The sequence below is a fragment of the Juglans regia genome, chromosome 9, assembly GCF_001411555.2.
Source record: "Juglans regia cultivar Chandler chromosome 9, Walnut 2.0, whole genome shotgun sequence".
Classification (NCBI taxonomy): domain Eukaryota; kingdom Viridiplantae; phylum Streptophyta; class Magnoliopsida; order Fagales; family Juglandaceae; genus Juglans; species Juglans regia.
In genome coordinates, this window is record NC_049909.1 from 22,727,840 (window position 1) to 22,747,229 (window position 19,390).

Genomic DNA, 19,390 nt, shown 5'->3' on the forward strand with positions numbered 1-19,390 from the left:
ATGATGCTATGCGTTTTTCTTTTATGATTTTACTTAAACTTGGCAGGTGCCAGAAGGTACTTTTTGGGCTCAGTAGCCAAAATGCTTCACCGAGCATCTACATTGGCTTGATTAAATTTATCTTTAAAATTTAATTAATATTATATATTTTTTTTATATTTATCTATTTCATTTAGAGTTTTTCTACAGTCACCACAAAAATTTCTAAAGATGTGTTCCGAACAGTATATTTCTTTTTCTTTTTTTTTTTTCATGTATTTTTTTAATCATCATTAACATTTTAAAAAAAATAAATAATTCACAACATCATTAAAAAATATTTTCTTAATCATTAAGTAAAAAATATGACTATAATTTAAAAACTATGTAATTTTTAAATTTGCTAGTACATATTTTATATAAATTGTAGTGTATTAGTTTTTAAACTATATAGTTTTTAAATTTATCAATGAATATTTTGTATAAATTGTAGTGTATTAATTTTTACACTATATAATTTTTAAATTTGTCAATGCATATTTTGTGAACAAGTCTAACAAATTGTAATATATATTTATATATACAAAATTTTTAAAATATAAATATATATTTAATAATATATATATATATATAAAAAATGGGGGCGGGATTGGGCCCTCCCCGCCACCCGCTCTCCCTAGGGGCCCTCGCTAGGGGCCCTAGATGCGGGGCAGGGGACCCTGCCCCCGCATGGGCGCAGCGAGGTTGCCTGCCCCGCCATGCGGGGGCGGGGCCCTGCTGCCCACCCCTAGTTTCGGAACCCAACTTTCGATGGATTTAGCATTTCTGTTCCATTTAAATTCAATCTCCACATTAGATTAACCATTTACTCTCTATATAATAATAAAATATTATTAATTTAATAATTCTTTATTTAATTTATTTGTATCACATTTTATAATTCTATCAATCTAATATTATTAATAATTATATTCTAATTAAATTAATTTAATATTTATTACATTTATTAAATATTAAATTAACATTAAAGATTAATATTAATAATAATTATATTCTAATTAAATTAATATTAATATTTATCACATTTATTAAATATTAAATATTAATATTAATATTAATTATATTAGAATTAACTTAATAATTAATATTAACAAATTTATTTATTTTTATTACATTTTATATTTAATAATAATAAATCGAACCAAAATTTTTAATTACAAAAAATACCTACAAATTTTGTGAGAGGAGTGAGAATTGAATATTTTAATGTTTGGCTAACCTACTGTTTACCTACAAATTTAGAGAATCACTGTAGTTGAAGTATAAAATTTTATAGCAATGCCTAATCCAATGTGATGGTTTTTTGGCATATATTGATTAAAGTTTAGCTATAATTAAACTTTGACTAAACTAATAAGAATGCTGTAACCTTAAAAATGAATATTCGTGGTCAAATACTTCCCCTTTAAATAAGTGCATAGAAGATATTAATCCATTGCGGTTGTTGCACTGTTATAAATACAGGGATTTGAACGCGGTATAGTTATAATCGCAAAAAGATTTCACAAATGCTCTAACCTTAAAAATGAATATTCATGGTCAAATGCTTCCCCTTTAAACAAGTGCATAGAAAATATTAATCCATTGTGGTTGCTGTACTGTTACAAATACAGGGATTTGAACGCAGTATAGTTATTATCACAAAAAGATTCCACAAATATAAACGATAAATTAATATAATTTCAGATAATACGTTAAATTTATTTTATAATAAAAATAATTTTACAAATTAACGTAACACATCAAATTATGTCAATTTATAATTTTACTATTATATGATCTGTTTATAGTTAAAGCATTTCTAATTTAATTTTCTCATGGATCATTCTATCATTTTCATTTTCTAACTCACACATATATATGAATGATTTCAGCAATGAGTCACGCTTTCGTATTGTACAAAATCATTCATTTATTTTTCCAATTTGGAATGCATGACTCGTGATATAATAATTTGAGATGGAAATCATGAAATATGCCATCCCAAATAGTAGTCATGATGACATATCCCTGACTCGAATATGATGAGTTAAATTATATTTATATATATATATATATATATATATATGAAATATCGAACCCATGCATGCAAACAATCCAATTGGAATATTGCATGTATTGTTGACTAACAAATCCACCCCTTGCAATCGATCGAACCAATTGAAAGTTTGTCAAAGGTACGGTTTTTATTATTTATATTTAGCTTCTTACTTTGACGGACGGGGTCGGTAGTACTCATGGTGACGTCCCAATATATAATTAATGGCTTCTTTAATTTAATGTAACAATATCATAATCAATTCAATCAAATCATTTGCTTCTAATGATTAGTAGGCTTAGATACACAAATCTCTTTATCTCATTTTATTAATATAATATTTATAAATTCTCATATAAAAATGTAATAAATAATTTAATTTTTTTAAATTTTAAAATTAAAATAATATTAAAAAATTATATTTAATAATATTTTATTCAATTATTATTCAAAACATCTCATTTCATCTTATCTAAACTGTCAACCAAACAATTATTTGAATCATGTCTCGTAGTTGTTAATTAGATAGAGGCATGATTGTGATATTTTTTAAAAAAAAAAAGTGTGCATGAGATCAATTAATATTAAAAATTTAAATTTTTTTATATAAATTTTATATATATTTATTTTTATCAAAATGAGTACCGACGTTTGACTAAAAATATGATTTATCTATATTATAATTATTTTCTCCGAACTAGATTCTTTTGATGACGAAGATGGAGATGATCATCATGATAGCCTATGAAATCATCGCACAAGCTGATAATTTTTCGAAAAGCAAATATAAACCTCCGTCCATCTCGTTAGATCTGAGCACGCAGATAGACCTCGATCGGTTGTTTTAACTGTACTCTCTATCCGGCCACGTCTTCCTTTGAAAAGACATATATGTATATATACGTATGACTAACAATTTAAAGTTTATTTAATTATAAATCAATTTAAATAACTAATGAAGTGCAACTTATCTTCAACGAGAGGCTTATGATACAAATATGTTCAATTTTGACAAAGGTATCATATATAAAAGCTTAGGTTGCATGCCTGCATCATCACAGATCATCACTCGCTCATACAATTACTGTATGCCAAGTTCATACACATATTCACATACATACATATATATATATATAATATGTCTATATATACACAAGTAATTGTATATCAATATATATTGGTATCCATTTTATTTCAGTATCAACTTAAAGTAATTATCGAAACAAAACTTAAAACTTTGTATATTATATTTCTCATCTTATTACAAAATGTCACATCAATAAAATTAGATTTTAATAACATGACATTTTATAATAAGATGAAGTAGTGAATGTGTTATGGGTTGAGATGCATAGATGTCAATTAAATATCTCTGATCGATGATCTCTCTGGCTAGAAGAATCATCACAATGGACAGTGGTTAGATTGAAAGATAATTGCACCTTTAGACATCAAATATATATATATATATATATATATATATATACACACACACATAGAGGAATTTTATGTATCAGTTACTATTTATTTTTACATTTTACATCTATTTTTTTTATAATATAAAGATATTTTTTAGAAAAATACTATTTTACCTCCCACTTTGACCGCTCAAAGTGACCGTTTGATTTTTTTTTTTTATTTAATGATTAAGAAAGTGATTTTAAGTATATTGAAGTATTTTTTTTTAAATATTTAAATACATTAAAAAAATAAAAAAAAATAACTGGACAGTATGCCCAGCGGTCAAGGTGGGGGCGCAGAGTAGCCCCACCCTATTTTTTATAGGATATAGAGATTTTTTTATCAATAAAATAATAAATAATGATTGGGAAGAACTTTTAATACATATAAACAAATGTCGAATCTTTCATATATGGTAACAAAATATTTGTCGCGCGAATAACATCATTTCAATCTTACATCATTTCTCTCTCTCTCTCTCTCTCTCTCTCTCTCTCTCTCTCTCTGTGGTTCACTTGTCAACGTTAACTCCTTCCCTCACTCCCTCCCACCCGGGGAAGATGAAGTTATCAAATATTAGTACTTGTATTAATTTAAACTCGAAAATATTATGACTGTTTCGATCTATATATAAACCTTCCATGGTCCCCTCCATAATTTCCTACAACAACACAAATTAAAGAAGTGCCAGTGCGGCCACCAGACAAAGTCGATTGGGTGAGTAATAACCTATCATGTTAGAATCACCGCCGCCAACTCCCTTTTCAACAATGGCATGGCCTGATCTTGATCATCATCAGGATCCCAAAAGCCATGAGCGTAAAAGCTACACGATCAACTCAGACATTAATATTGCAGCATGTGAACCTTTGGTTCACTGCCCTGATCCATCTGGGTCGACAAAAGTAGGAGTCCAGCTCAATCGCTCCACGCCATCCACCTCAATGAGCAGCGAGCTCATGCCCACCATCACCACGTTTAAGAAGCTTGACCACAATGCTAGCGAGCGTGATCGTCGCAAGAAGATCAATACTTTGTACTCCACTCTGCGTTCATTACTTCCTGCTGCTGATCAAGAGGTACTCAAACCTCTCTTTCAGTACTACTTTGTTTTCATTTTTCTTTCGTATATAATATTCTAGGTATTCTAAGGATGAACAAGGTCTCTAAGTTTTATTTAGATTTGAGAGCCTTACTAATAAAAGAGGTAGACATAGATGAGTCTCGTAGTATTTACTAAATATTTTAAGCAACTCCAAAAATCCATATTAGCACTAATAAATATTGTAAAACCAACTTGGTATATTTATTTTCCTATAATTACAAGCTTAATTGTCAACTTCTTCGCAAATAATCCATTCTTCTTAACATCTGACGTTTGATACAGAAAAAATTAAGTACTCCGGCCACAGTTTCACGCGTGGTCAAATACATCCCAGATTTACAACAGCAAGTGGAAGGATTGATCCAAAAGAAGGAAGCTCTTCTCTCGAGGATTTCTAGTTCTAAGCCGCAAGGAGATCAACAAAATAATCAAGGAAATATTCATAGAAAGAGTACTATAGCTGGAATCTCTTCATCTCATGCTGTATCGGCAAATTGGCTTAATGATACAGAAGTTATGGTTCAGATATCCACGTATAAGCTTCAAAAGAGTCCGTTAACTGAGATCTTGTTTGATTTAGAGAAGGATGGGTTCCTACTGTTAAATGCTTCTTCGGTCGTCTCCTTTGGAGGAACGGCCGTTTACAATCTGCACCTCCAAGTATGGTGTCCTAATTCTTTTGTACAAATTATAATAATATAATCTACTTAGCCTTCTCATCAATTTAAACTTTTGATATAAGTAAAAATTTCATAGCTTTAATTATCTGTCTTAGATATATATATATATATATATATATATATTGGATAATTGCGAACTCATCTCTATGATATATTCTCATGTTTATTACATGACTATATATAAGTTGATTAAACATATTTTAATTCGCATATTTTGAATATTCCTCAGGTGGACATGACTTGCATATTGGAGCGTGAAGTTTGGAATGAGATCAATTTCCCGTCGTTGCATATGAAGGGGAAAGAGTTTAATGACAAACGTACTATTGGCTCTATTCATTTCAACGATTTGCCTATTTAGTATTTAATGGGGATCTAGGTGTAATCACTCCTTTCCATATCTATGGATCTAGGTTTAATCACTCCTAATTTCCATATCTATGGTGGCTATTTTATTTCAGTTGTCACGTACTGTTAAGTACTAGTTCAAAATTAGCGATATAAAATGAAAGACATCATGAACAAAACATGTACGTGCACCAATAGTATTTCTTTTAGAGTTATATTCAGATTAAACTTGTGCCCCAAATTTGAATTTGAACTAGAAATATATATGGTTTGAGCACTGCTTTTCATTCATTTTTTTTTCCTTCAAAAGAGAGGGGAGGGGCAGCCATTGTAGCTTCTCCCACTGGGTGTGATCATAAGGGCTCCACTCGTTACGGCATGTTAGGTTTGAGTCATGGCTACTAATTCCGAGTGGAGCAGCCTGTCAACACAACCACACCAAGATGCCAACATGCAAAGGCTCTCAAGACTTTGGTTTACAAGTTTTACTAAGATAAATCGTTTCAAACCTATAACCTTAGACAATAAAGGGAAGAACGATATCTTTAACCTTTGGCCCTTTACCAACTGGTCTAGCACCTTTGGTGGCTTTTCAATCATTTGAGATGCGATGTGTTACGTTTATTTTTTTTTATTTTTGAAAGGACAGACCATTTCTAAACTACTTGCCGTACGTTTCAGTCTTAAAAAATGCATCCAGCGACCTCCGGGCCCTGGATCGGTTAGTCCGTTTCTACCAAGCGTCCATGAAATATGTGTCTATGTTTGGCTTCGTGGGCTCAATATGATCTCCACAATCGCTGTGGTTTTTCTTTTTCAAACAAATATCATTCGACAATTACATTTCAATCCGCTCCCCACTACAAGGAGGCGATAAGGGATTCGGTCCCCAGTGTAACTACTAGAAATTATGACTTTTTGAACATGTGATATTTTTGTCCTATCACATTAATGTTTACAAGTTGGTGCGTAACATGTTATTTATTACAATAAATACAAATGCCATATGTAATAAATCGCAGGCAACTGGTTACCAGCCTGGCTCTTGGAGGAAAAGTAAGAAGAAGAAAGGATATAACTTTTGAATGATCTTATATATTAGAGAAATGATATTACAGTTCTAGTATGTTCAAGTTTCGTATATATATTTTTTTTAAAATAATGATAAATCTAGGATCTATATAAAAAATAATTTTTTTAATATTAGATATTACTTTTTTTTTTTTCAAAAGGAATGCATTGGACTTGAACATCCTAAAACTATATCAAGTATTAATCTCTCGATATTACTTAGGTTTCGTTTGGATTCAAAAAATATTTCATCCTATCTTATCTCATCTTATCATATCATTATAAGATTTATTTTAACTTTTATCTTAATCTAAAACCATTTCATTTCATCTCTAAATACAAACCAGCTCTTAGATCTAAAAAGAAGTAGTACTCTTGGAATTAAGGTTGATGGAACGACGGCATGGAAACTTTTCCATCAAGATAGGTGTACGGATATAAAAGCTGATGAGCTTAATCTAATTCCTCATCATGTGTAGTAACAACATTAATCATGGGAATGCGATGCCAAACAACCCAAAAACACGTTGGCTGCATTAGGAAGGAAACTGCAACCCGGCTTTCGGTCATGTGGTCCTTTTAGCTTTTCCTAAGTGACCTCAATCTACTACTACATTAATACATGATGGCCCTTAATTTGCCTTCGTGCTCATTATAAGTGGTTTCTCAATCACTATATATATATTATTGGAGATCTACATGATTAGCCTTTATGATTAATGTAGAATTAGGACAACAATGTGGTACAAAAAAGATTATAGTATATTTAGAGCATCAACAAACCTTATTCTATTCTAAATAGTAATATTAGATATAGTTTTAAGATAAAAAAAAATGGAATTTATCCTTAAAAAATAATTTTTCATGCATGTCTTAAATTTATCTACTTTTTAAAAAAATGCGAAAATTTACATGATACTACAAATATCATTTATCTGTTATAAATAAAATTAATACTTCCTTTCCATCCTGTTTTTTTGGGCGCCCCGTGAGTCAAAAGGTTACGATCTGCGTTACTATTCAATTATTTTTTTATTCTACCGAAGCGATCGCGAATGCATGTGTTTAATAACTTTTAAATTTTTATTTCGTACAAATATTGATCATCCGAAGATTAATAAATGTTGGAAGATATATATATAGTACGTACTCTAATCACAAGTTTCGCGACACCTTCTTGGAACGTACATATACAATTAATAATAATAATAATAATGCTAATTGATCACATCTACCTATTAAACTAATAGTGTGTTTTAAAAAAAAAAAACTATATAAAAATGCTAATTGATCTCATCACACTGTTCATCATGCATATATGGCTCTTGAACCAGGAATATAATTATAATGATTCCTAGTACTAGCACTGTTTTTCTAAACGAAAAACAATTCTTATTTACATTTTGTTGGTAATTCAACAGATTTTAGAAATTAACACAGCTAGCTCTACATATATATATATATATATATATATATATATATATATATTCATAGCTAGCGAAGCATGAAGTCGTCACTACAAAAAATTGTGTATTTTTTTTTTATTTTCAGTTATTTTTTTTATCAAAATCACGATATTCTCGTCATAAATATTTATTTTTTATATACTGCATGCATTAAAAATCTCGTCTTGCGTCGTTGGACGATGAACATATAGATCTATCGAATCTAACGACACAAAAAGTATATTGGAATGACTTCAAGAAAAGAGAACAACGTCAAATATTGTCTAAGGTGAGTGAGGAAGCTGGCGATGGTGCTTGCTTAATTAAGTAAAAATGTGACCGTATTAGGTGATCAGAAGGTAGAGTTACGCATACGGCCAGGCATGTGACTATACATTGATTTGGCTGTTGCTCCACTGGACCAATATTTGATTATCGAGCCCCTTATAGTTTCTGTGTACGCAAGAGTTGAAAGCTGGTCAAGACAATTAATCACGGCTCTTCACTGGACATCGTTGTATATATTGAGACTTTCGGTTGGTATGTTAATTCACGAATACTGCTTTCTTCTTTTCTATCACTGTAGGAATAATGCGTACAATATATAATATTGTTTGTGCAGGCCGAGGGATCGAGACAGGTCAGAGGTTCCATGTCTGTAAATCCTAGAAGTTATGGACCTATATATAGTACGTGATGTACGAGTTCACGACGTGGCTAAAGGGCCTCCACCGGTCAGGCATATTTTATGGGTAAACCGTAAAGCAAAGCAAATGCATTTGTACGTGCATGATAATTGATGAGCAAACAAACAAAGAAAACGAAGCTGCATCGAACCTCAGTTTTTCAAACTTATTTCATGTGAATCAGATCACATCCCCCCTGCAGTCCTTTTCCAACTTACCCTCAATAGTGGCCTACACATTCTGATCATAATCTCTCTCTCTCTCTCGACTCCCCGAAATACCCCTTGTTGTATTAAGTTTGAAAAGACGGCCGGTGCGATTTGTTAGGCTTATCCAAACATGATCTAGTACTTTTTCAGAGCTCTCAAACCATCTCACGAAAAAAATACCACCATGCATGATAGTTTGATCCCATGGTGACATTAACAAGACGGAGAATTTGATTATCGTATATAAATGATAATTAATGAGTAAGAGTATATGTCTTCCATGATTTCCACATTTCAGAGCTCAGCTTTCCACCCCAAAAGGCCGTATTCAATGCTCTGGCAAAATGGAACCAAAAACCCTTTAGTGGCTCCTCAAAATGACAGTGCGTGATTTGGGCCCGCCCTCCTTTTGGCGTACGTGGTTTTTACTTCTGATCTTAGCATCGTGGGATGTGAAAAGGAAGAACAAGAATGATACACATAATTAATGTCAATCTTTCACCACACCTTTCTTATCTCTCTGCTAAAACACGTGTTCCTCCTTTTATCTCCCAGACCCATCCTGGAATTCGCGCGGTGCTTAATTAATATCTCAAAATCTACATGGTAAAAAGGAGGTGAAAACTGTATGGAACCAGCTTGACTTGACTTGGAAGCTAGTGGATCTAGATATTAGACTAGTACTAATATTGTCACATTTTCCATAGAATGGATTCAAGCTGAACTGCTTTTATATATATGGTTTCTCTGTGGTGCATTTTTTTTTTTTTTGGTGCTTTAGTATATAATGACCTTAATTCCATAAATTAGGAAGCTTTTGCATAGTACTAAAAAATCTCAAAAAAAGTCTAACATATATATATATATATATATATGTTATATGTATGGTACTACTGCTCCCCACTATGAAAAGTACTCTTTCTATATATCATGGACTGACTTTCTTCTAAGTTCTAAGGAAAGAAGTTGCTAAATTAATATTTTTTCAAAGAAATTAAATTAATTAATCATATAATACTTTAGCTAAAAGATTAATTACTTACTTAAAAGGAGAAAACAATTAACAAAGCTAGCTACATATATATATATATATATATCTCCTCTAACTTAAATGTGACTATAAACGAAGTGAATAGTAATAAACAGTATACAATGCTACAATAATAAACAGTGCTAAATAGTACGAATATGCTACAATAATCAACAGTGCCGAACAATATTACAGTAATAAACAATATTTGTGAACAGTAATAAACAGTAAAATAAATGATAGGATTTTATTAAATATTTTTAAGAGAGTAAAATGATATAAATAATTAAAATTTTTAATATAATTTAAATATCATAATATTCTTAATTAACTAAAATGATTTAGATAAAATGATTTTTTACCATTATAATATTTTTAAAATTTTCAAAATAGAAAAGACTTAGGTTGCGTTTGGATGTTGAAGTGAGTTGAGTTGAGATAATAAAATATTGTTAGAATATTATTTATTATTATTATTATTATTTTAAAATTTGAAAAAGTTGAATTGTTTATTATATTTTGTGTTGGAATTTGAAAAAGTTGTTGAGATGAGTTGAGAGGAATTGTGGTTCCAAACTTTAATGATGAAAAAGTGTGAGAGTAATATAGAAATAAAAGATTCTGTATTTTTTTAGTGCTCCATGGTCATTGAGTATTGTGGTTGAATTCTACATAATTTATATATTTTGCTAAGAAAACTATTGTTAAAATATCTAAAATCTTTTAATTTTCATATTACTCATATTACTGTAACGTTTTGTTATTATTATAATGCTTGTTCAAATTTATTTTCCTGCTCCTGCGTATTAAATTATTAACTAATTAATTTTCTTTAAAATTACATATTATTTTTATACATCATATTATTTTTAGACATATTATTTTTAATTAGATAAATAGACAAACGTGTTTTGCATGTTATATAACCGTTAGTATATATATACATATACATACATACATATATATATATATATATATACAAAGCGTTCAGTGGAAAATCGAAGTCATGCATGCACATGAGGTCATAATTAAATTGCCGTACTGATCATGTCTCCATCTACTTTTTGTTTTGGGGAGTTTAGGCTTTGAAAACATTCTAATCAGCCAAAACGGGTAGGGCTTTGCGTCTTTTTCATGTCGAGAACAGGTAAAACTTTCCCTTGCGCGATCTCAATGAAACATGCAGACGTGGTAGCAAGATCGATCAGACGAGTTGACACGGGCGGCCTCCTCCTACCTCGACATGTTGCACCCGCCCGGCCAGACTTCATTTGAACTTAAAACTCAATTGATTATTTTGTTTGAAAGGATCGAACGATTTAACATTTATTAACAATTCATAAAATCTCGATAACAATTAATGTTGCGTAGAAAGGAGATACTGATATATATATATATATCTTGCTTCCAATTTATTTTTGGGCTAGCTGGCTAAGGTATCTTGCAGTTGCATGCAGAGGTTGTGCGATACATGAGTAGTACTAAAATCCAATGCAATTTCCTTCCAAAACTTAAAAGGTGCAAATATTAATTAAGCAACTATATATACGTACAGAGGATGTTTGGATTGTATTAACTAATTAAAAAAAAACGTTATTCATAGTATAACTTTTAAATAATGTTATTCATTTTACCCTTATATATATATTATATTGTTAAATAATTAATAGATAAGTGAAAAATAATAAATAACTTGTTAATCATTTAACACTATATTAAAAAATAAGAAAATGATGGTAGTTAAAAAAGTGATGAATAATATTATAATATGAAGTGAGATATATAGTAACGAAAATTTCTACAAACTATATATAGTACTTTCATTAGATTACGATGAGGTGATATTTTTCATTTAACTATTATTTGAGTTTTTAAAAAATAATACATTTTATATAATAAAATAAAAAAAGATGTTGTTTATAAGGTTAATTATTCATACAGGGAATATAACCCGGCCCGGTTCGTACGTACAAGCTAGAATCCGACCTGTAAAGAGCCGTTCTAAAGACTTGCATGGATTGGATATTCAAACTAAGTGGAAAAATCGCCAGAGTGGATCAGAACTGGAGGACATTATGGTACATTCAAAAAAATTTGTCACCGTCCTAGCTAGCTTGATCAACCTAGTACTTTATCTCCCTATCTCTCCCATGCAAGTTCCACCTCTTCAATTATTGTGTCGTTTCTTTTGGCCACTTGATTAATGCCAGCCCCATCCTGTAAATTAATATCCGTGCGCCATTTTTCCCTAGTCAAAAAAATCTCCGAGCTCTCTCTCTCTCTTCCCATGGCTAGCCATGAGCAAGAAATCTCACGTGCTTATTCACGCACGCACTCCATGACCGATGACGACCACAGCGATAGTGAAGAAGAAGAGCAACTGGATGAAGAAGAAGAAGAAGAAGAGGAGGAGGAGGATGAAAACGAAAGCAGCTCGCATGGTGACTGTAAAAACTTGTACTTCATGTTCGGGTCTCGCCGGAGGGGAGGCTGGTCACTAGGGCAGGTCTTGGACCCGAGAGCCAGGTGGGTTCAAGAATGGAACAGGGTATTCCTTCTAGTTTGCGCCACGGGGCTTTTCGTAGACCCTCTCTTCTTCTACGCGCTGTCCATAAGCGACACCTGCATGTGCCTCTTCGTAGACGGGTGGTTCGCCATCACCGTCACGGTGCTCCGGTGCATGACCGACGTCTTGCATGTCTGGAACATGTGGTTACAGCTCAAAATGGCAAACCGGTCCTCTGCCGTGGCGGGAACGACGACTGGGCTCAGGGACACCAGTGCTGGCACCGTGGCTCTCCAGTACTTGAAGGCCAAGAAGGGCTTTTTCTTTGATCTCTTTGTGATTCTTCCTCTTCCACAGGTTAGAAGTTTTCTCCTATATATGATCATTAAGCTCATAAATGGTAACTAGCTATCATAGTTGTCTTCGTACGTCCTGGAACATGATCGTTTATCTTCAGTTAATTTCATTACAAAGAGGATTCAAGACATAGCTAGCCACTGATGATGATGATGAGTGCATGACATTCAACTCGTTGTTTTTATTGATGCAGTGCAGTGTACCCTTGACACACTCCATTCCGAACATGTGATGTCCAGTCTCTTTTCCTCGTTTTTAGGACGTAGAATTTTAAAAAGAAAAATTCTCCTATTCTTAATGGGTAATGGTAGTTCTCCCGCTCCACCGCTGGATTTTTTTTTTTTACATCATAAATATTTTTTAATAATATTATAATTTTTTAAAAAAATATCTATTTAAAAGTGTTAAAAAAATACATATAAAAAAAATATAAAAAAATACATTAAAATAACTTCAAAGAACCAGTAGTGGGTGTAGTGCCGTTTCAAAAATTAAGAAAAATAATACTCTCATAACTGGTTTAATTTATAGTGATCGGTGTTATCGTTAAAATTTTTTATTTTTCTTTTTATCTAGTGACTAAATAATTATTTTTTAATAATATTATGATTTTTTTATTTTTTAAAAAAATATATAAAAAAGACAACAAAAACGAAGAAAACTAATTATGCCTAATGGTGGAGCTGGGAGCGATGGACGTAGCATCGTCCATTCTTAATACCACACATAATTTTTTATTTTATTTATTTAGTTTTTCTTATTGCTAAAGTATATGTATTTATATCATGTTAATCATCTTCTTATAACGTTGACCGGATAATAAATGCTTGAATTTTTTTATTTATATATACATTAGTTAATGACATATTAAAAAATATGAAATGATGCTGATAGAATCATATATAATATTTTTCATAAGACTTATATTTTTTAGAAAAACTATTGTATGAATCTTTAGGCTTGACTTCGTTTGAAATTGTTCTCTAGGATTAAAACAAGAAAAAAATAAAAAGGATGTGATATTCATGATCAAGCTGATGCTTCCGTCCAACTTTGGCACTTGTAATTAATGTACTGATAACGTCCTATCACTCATGCATCATAAATTCACACAGAAACTTTTTTTAAAGCATTTAAAACAAAATAAAAGTTACTATTTTTAGAAATAATACCAAAATTAAAAACTTTAAAGTTTAAAGAGTAAATTAGAAATTAAGAATCTTAAAAATAAAATTAAATAAACGTAATAACATAAATTAGCTAAGAATCAAAACCATAAATCGTACTAAAAATAGAGAGAAAAAAAAACAAAAACAAAAACAAAAGACCATCCACGGGGGATGCAGGTCTTGAAGTAGGCCATTTCAAGGCCACCATGCATGGCCCAAGTCGAGCTGTCCAGTACTCTCTTGGCGGTTCAATCCGATCGAAAGTATTGTAAGAATTTTCAGAGACTTATGATTTGAACAAACTTAATATAACCTTAAAAAATTTGTATATAAGGTTATATATATATATACACACTATATAATATACTTAGTTTATAGTACTACTGTTTGGTACTAACAAATAAAATGATCAACGTATCGTCGCAGGTGGTATTATGGGTAGCCATTCCGTCGCTACTGGAAAGAGGGCAAGTAACCATCGTGATGACAGTGTACTTGATCATATTTCTTTTCCAGTATCTACCGAAGATCTACCATTCTGTCTACCTCTTACGTCGCATGCAAAACTTCTCTGGCTACATTTTTGGAACAGTTTGGTGGGGAATAGCCCTCAACTTGATTGCATATTTTGTAGCCTCGCATGTAAGTTACCTTTTTCCGGTTCATTCTTTATATATATATATATATATATATATATTATAGTAATATTTCTTTGATCTGCCGCCTAGAACTTACGAGTATTAATTAGTTAAGATGAATTAATGTTAGCAGACAAAAAAAAAAAAAAAAAATTGTGAGGAATCTATACAAGTACGTACGTACAGATCAGCTAAACCATAAACAAAATTATCTTCATTGATTTTTGTTTTATAATTAAAGCTAGCTAGCAAGGATAACGTTGTAACTTAAGTTAAAAATAGTACTAACCTGATCTTCATTATTATTTTGATAAGGGGGGGTGGGGATCTCCATGCATGTATATAGACTCCAAGCTCCAGGCTCTCTTATATATGAGAAAGGAGACAAATGATCCTTTCAAACTACTAACCTCCTCATATTAATTATGGGTGCATGCCATGCCATGTTACCGTTTGATCGAGTCTTATATCTTGAAAAAATGTCAGATATATATATAGTTGATCTAGATCAGTATAATTGTATACAGCACATTTACTAGTCATTTCCGATATTTTGAGGTGCATGGAGAAAAATACGTATCACTTACACCTAGGTATAATAGGTAGAAAAGTTGTCATAAAGACAAAAGCCTTACACAAGGAGAATAGTGATCATTATAAGCCTCTGAGAAAAAGTTGCCAAAAAGAAAAAGCCACAATGATCACTTAGGCATAAAGTTAATGCAAGGAGAATCGTGGGAACCTTGAATCCTTGATCCCGAAAGGATATATACCCAAGTACCACTAATCGATATTCATACATATATTTTATGTCAGATTCAAATCAATCAAATGGGCCATGCAGTTTGTGGTTTATCATGATCTGTACACGTCGGAATCTTGAAAATAGTCACGAGACCCTAGGTGCCTCACTAAGTAACAAAATTAATCGAGTTTAACTATATATTACTATTCAACTGTACGCGTGTTTATATGTGTATGCTCAGAAATTTAAGATTTTGCCTTGGATGATCATCATGACAGTCCAATATTCATTCAAAATTAACAAATATATATATACACACACATGAATGCTGTATTTTTCATTAACGATATGTGTACACTCATGTGATCAGGCGGCGGGAGCATGTTGGTACCTGCTGGGAATCCAAAGAGCTACAAAATGCCTGAAAGAGCAATGCAGAGCAACAAATGGTTGTGGGTTAAGTATGCTATCTTGCAAAGAACCTATATACTATGGAACAACAAGCATGGTGAGAGAAAGAGTTAGATTGGCTTGGGCAGAGAACAAACAGGCTAGGTCTACTTGCTTAGAAAGCGCCGATAATTACGAGTATGGAGCTTATAAATGGACTGTTCAAATTGTTACCAACGATAGCCGCTTGGAAAAGATTCTTTTTCCCATCTTTTGGGGCCTAATGACTCTAAGGTACTATTTTTCTACCCGTTTTACTTGTCTTCTCGATCGGTTCTCCTACCCAGAGTATTTGTTTTAAGTAATTATATATGTCTCTCCAATTAATCACGTTTTGTTTGGTAGCTGATTAAGAAGATGGAGAATCAAATTTTCTCGGGCCGGGTGAGGAAAATGCAGTATAAACCATTACTTTTTAAAGAGATGATCTTAAAGTAGTGGTAAAACAGTTTTAAAAGTAAGACTTTACGTGCGTATAGATTTGGCTTCAAGTGCATCGCCTTTTTCCCCTCTCAAATCACATTGACATGATATGTATATGGCTTTTTCAAGTGCGTTATATTGCCAGATGTGATGGATGTTAACTTGTTACGAGAGAGCCACGTTTGTCAAAGCAGTTGTTTTCCGATTGGATAAGATGGACTAATATCGTACTTCTACTTAGCTATTATTCTTTTTTATTTTACTTAATAATTAAATTAAACTTAGTTTATTTTTATATAAGAGATGATATTCGATGAATTGTATTAATATTATAGTTAAAAATTGAATAAAATATTTTTAAAATATATTTTTTTAATATTATTTTTATTTTAAAATTAAATTATTTATTTTATTTTGTATAAAAATTTAAAAAATTTTTAATAATAAGATGAGATGAGTTAAGAAGAATTATGAAAATAAACAAGACTTAAGTAAAATTATATATATTTTTTATTTTTTCTTAATAATTAAAATGTTAAAAAAATAATTAAAAGAAAATAATAATAATAAAAAAACTTCAAATACATGCACTGTCCTTTCCGAACATTTAATTTGATAATATTGCATGCATGCGCGCTCATTAATCAATATTCTTTGTTATGAGCAGCACCTTTGGGAGCTTGGAGAGCACTACGGAATGGTTAGAGGTTGCTTTCAATATCATCGTTCTTACCAGTGGACTCCTTTTGGTCACCATGTTGATTGGAAATATCAAGGTAATTTTTTTTTATTATATATATAGCTACTATATAACAGAGTAATGCATTACCAAAATTTATGGGTATGGATGCAGGTGTTCTTGCACGCAACAACGTCGAAGAAACAAGCAATGCAATTGAAAATGAGGAATATAGAGTGGTGGATGAAGAAGAGGCGGTTGCCTCAGGGGTTCAGGCAGCGTGTTCGTAACTATGAGAGGCAACGATGGGCGGCTATGCGTGGTGTTGATGAATGCGAGATGATAAGCAATCTCCCCGTTGGCCTTAGGAGGGACATCAAGTATCATCTCTGCTTGGACTTGGTTAGACAGGTACCTACCTAAATATATAATTAATTCATTAATTAAAGGGATTTAAATATATATATATATATATTGTTATTTGAGTAATTATTTGAGTAATATTAATGATTTTTAGTGAAACTCACTTTTCTATAAAGAATTTGCGTAACATTTTTACGGTTTAAGCTTGTAACTAGCTAGTATTATATTACTCAAAACAAAATGAAATAATAGCTGTTCATGCAGTCTAAATTAAGCCAGCGACACTAGCCCTTCTAATTACCTGATGGATCATCAAGCTCGAGACTAGTTGACTTGAGCTTGGTTTACGAGTAATTATTGTCCCAAACTAAACGAGGCCTTAGCAAAAAACTCATGTTAATTTAGCATCGGCATAAGTTCTATAATAAAATAAGAAAAAAAGGACATTGTGTTTAAGTGCATGTGCTACGGATTGTGTTTAAGTGCTAACTTCGTCGAATCTGTATGATCAGGTGCCATTGTTCCAGCACATGGATGATCTGGTCCTAGAGAACATATGCGACCGCGTGAAGTCCCTCATATTCACCAAGGGAGAAACTGTAAGTTGCAAAATAAATTCGAATATAGGAATAATTACACTGCTAAAAAAAGAAAGAAGAATTGGAAGCTCGAGTAAAGTTAACCATGAAGAAGTTGTTTTGTCAATATCTTGCTTTAAGATGCATATATTCTTCCTTTAAATTACTCGATCGGTCACCAAGCTCCCGTAACTCCGATTATCTTTAATAATGTAGATTACCAGAGAGGGTGACCCAGTTCAAAGAATGCTATTTATAGTAAGGGGTCACCTTCAAAGCAGCCAAGTTCTTCGAGATGGCGTCAAGAGTTGCTGCATGTTAGGCCCTGGAAACTTCAGTGGGGATGAGCTTCTTTCCTGGTGCCTCAGACGACCCTTTATCGAAAGGCTTCCACCGTCTTCATCAACACTAGTCACCATCGAAACAACAGAAGCATTTGGGCTGGAAGCGGATGATGTGAAATATGTCACGCAGCACTTTCGTTACACATTTGTGAACGAGAAGGTTAAGAGGAGCGCCAGATATTACTCGCCCGGATGGAGGACATGGGCGGCCGTGGCAATTCAATTGTCCTGGAGGAGGTATAAGCACCGGTTAACGCTAAACTCTCTGTCATTTATTAGGCCAAGGAGGCCTGTCTCTCGGTGTTCTTCCATGGGAGAGGACAGGCTCCGGCTTTACACGGCTTTATTAACTTCGCCAAAGCCAGATCAAGATGATTTTTTCGACTATTAAAATCATTCAAAAGCTGAATGTATGGTTTAATTTGTGAAGTTACTCCGGCTTCGATCTGTAGTACTTTATTCTCCCTTTAATGCTAGGAATGGTCTTCGAAGAACATTAAAGGAATTGACCTGGCCAGCTTCTTGGTTCCCTAATGATCAGATACTTATTAGATTATAATAATGGGATCGTGGCACTGAAACTAATTGTTGGCAAACCCAGAAATCTGCAGCCGCGCGCGCGCCATTTCTTAGTGAAATTGCCTATCAACAAACAATCTTCAATCTGATAGACTGAAGCAAAGAAATTTAAATTTGGGGCAGTCATAATATTTACTTCTTTATTAATATTCTATTGTGGGCCAACACCTTTTACACTTTACTTCCAAAGATCAAGTGTACCCAGAATTCATATTATATGGTAGTACTACTTCAAGATGTCCATGAATTGGTACTATTTGAAGGACAATATCAGAAATTAAAAAATGATCGATGTTGGTCAAAATTAGATATGATGAGTGAATCCTTTGCTGAATTGATAGGCTACGTACGTCAAACGTTTTTCACGTTTTTAGTGAATAGGTCAATTGTGGGTGATGTACATGATATTTGAGCATAATTTTTACTCAATAAATTTCTGCTTTAATA

At 32.2% G+C, this 19,390-nt stretch overlaps 2 protein-coding genes across 2 annotated transcripts; both read left to right on the plus strand.

Moving 5' to 3' along the window:
- Positions 1 to 4,237: 4,237 nt before the first annotated feature.
- On the plus strand, positions 4,238 to 5,822 carry LOC108993220 (transcription factor ORG2-like). The gene is made up of 3 exons (XM_018968058.2): positions 4,238 to 4,617; positions 4,926 to 5,303; positions 5,553 to 5,822. The coding sequence occupies exons 1-3, from the start codon at positions 4,273 to 4,275 to the stop codon at positions 5,682 to 5,684; spliced, it is 855 nt and encodes a 284-aa protein (XP_018823603.1). The 5' UTR covers positions 4,238 to 4,272; the 3' UTR covers positions 5,685 to 5,822.
- Positions 5,823 to 12,300: 6,478 nt separating this feature from the next.
- On the plus strand, positions 12,301 to 18,945 carry LOC108993207 (cyclic nucleotide-gated ion channel 4-like). The gene is made up of 7 exons (XM_018968037.2): positions 12,301 to 12,975; positions 14,571 to 14,786; positions 15,898 to 16,211; positions 17,068 to 17,176; positions 17,254 to 17,490; positions 17,955 to 18,041; positions 18,237 to 18,945. Exons 1-7 carry the CDS (start codon positions 12,316 to 12,318, stop codon positions 18,753 to 18,755), a joined length of 2,142 nt encoding a protein of 713 aa, XP_018823582.2. The 5' UTR covers positions 12,301 to 12,315; the 3' UTR covers positions 18,756 to 18,945.
- Positions 18,946 to 19,390: the final 445 nt, after the last annotated feature.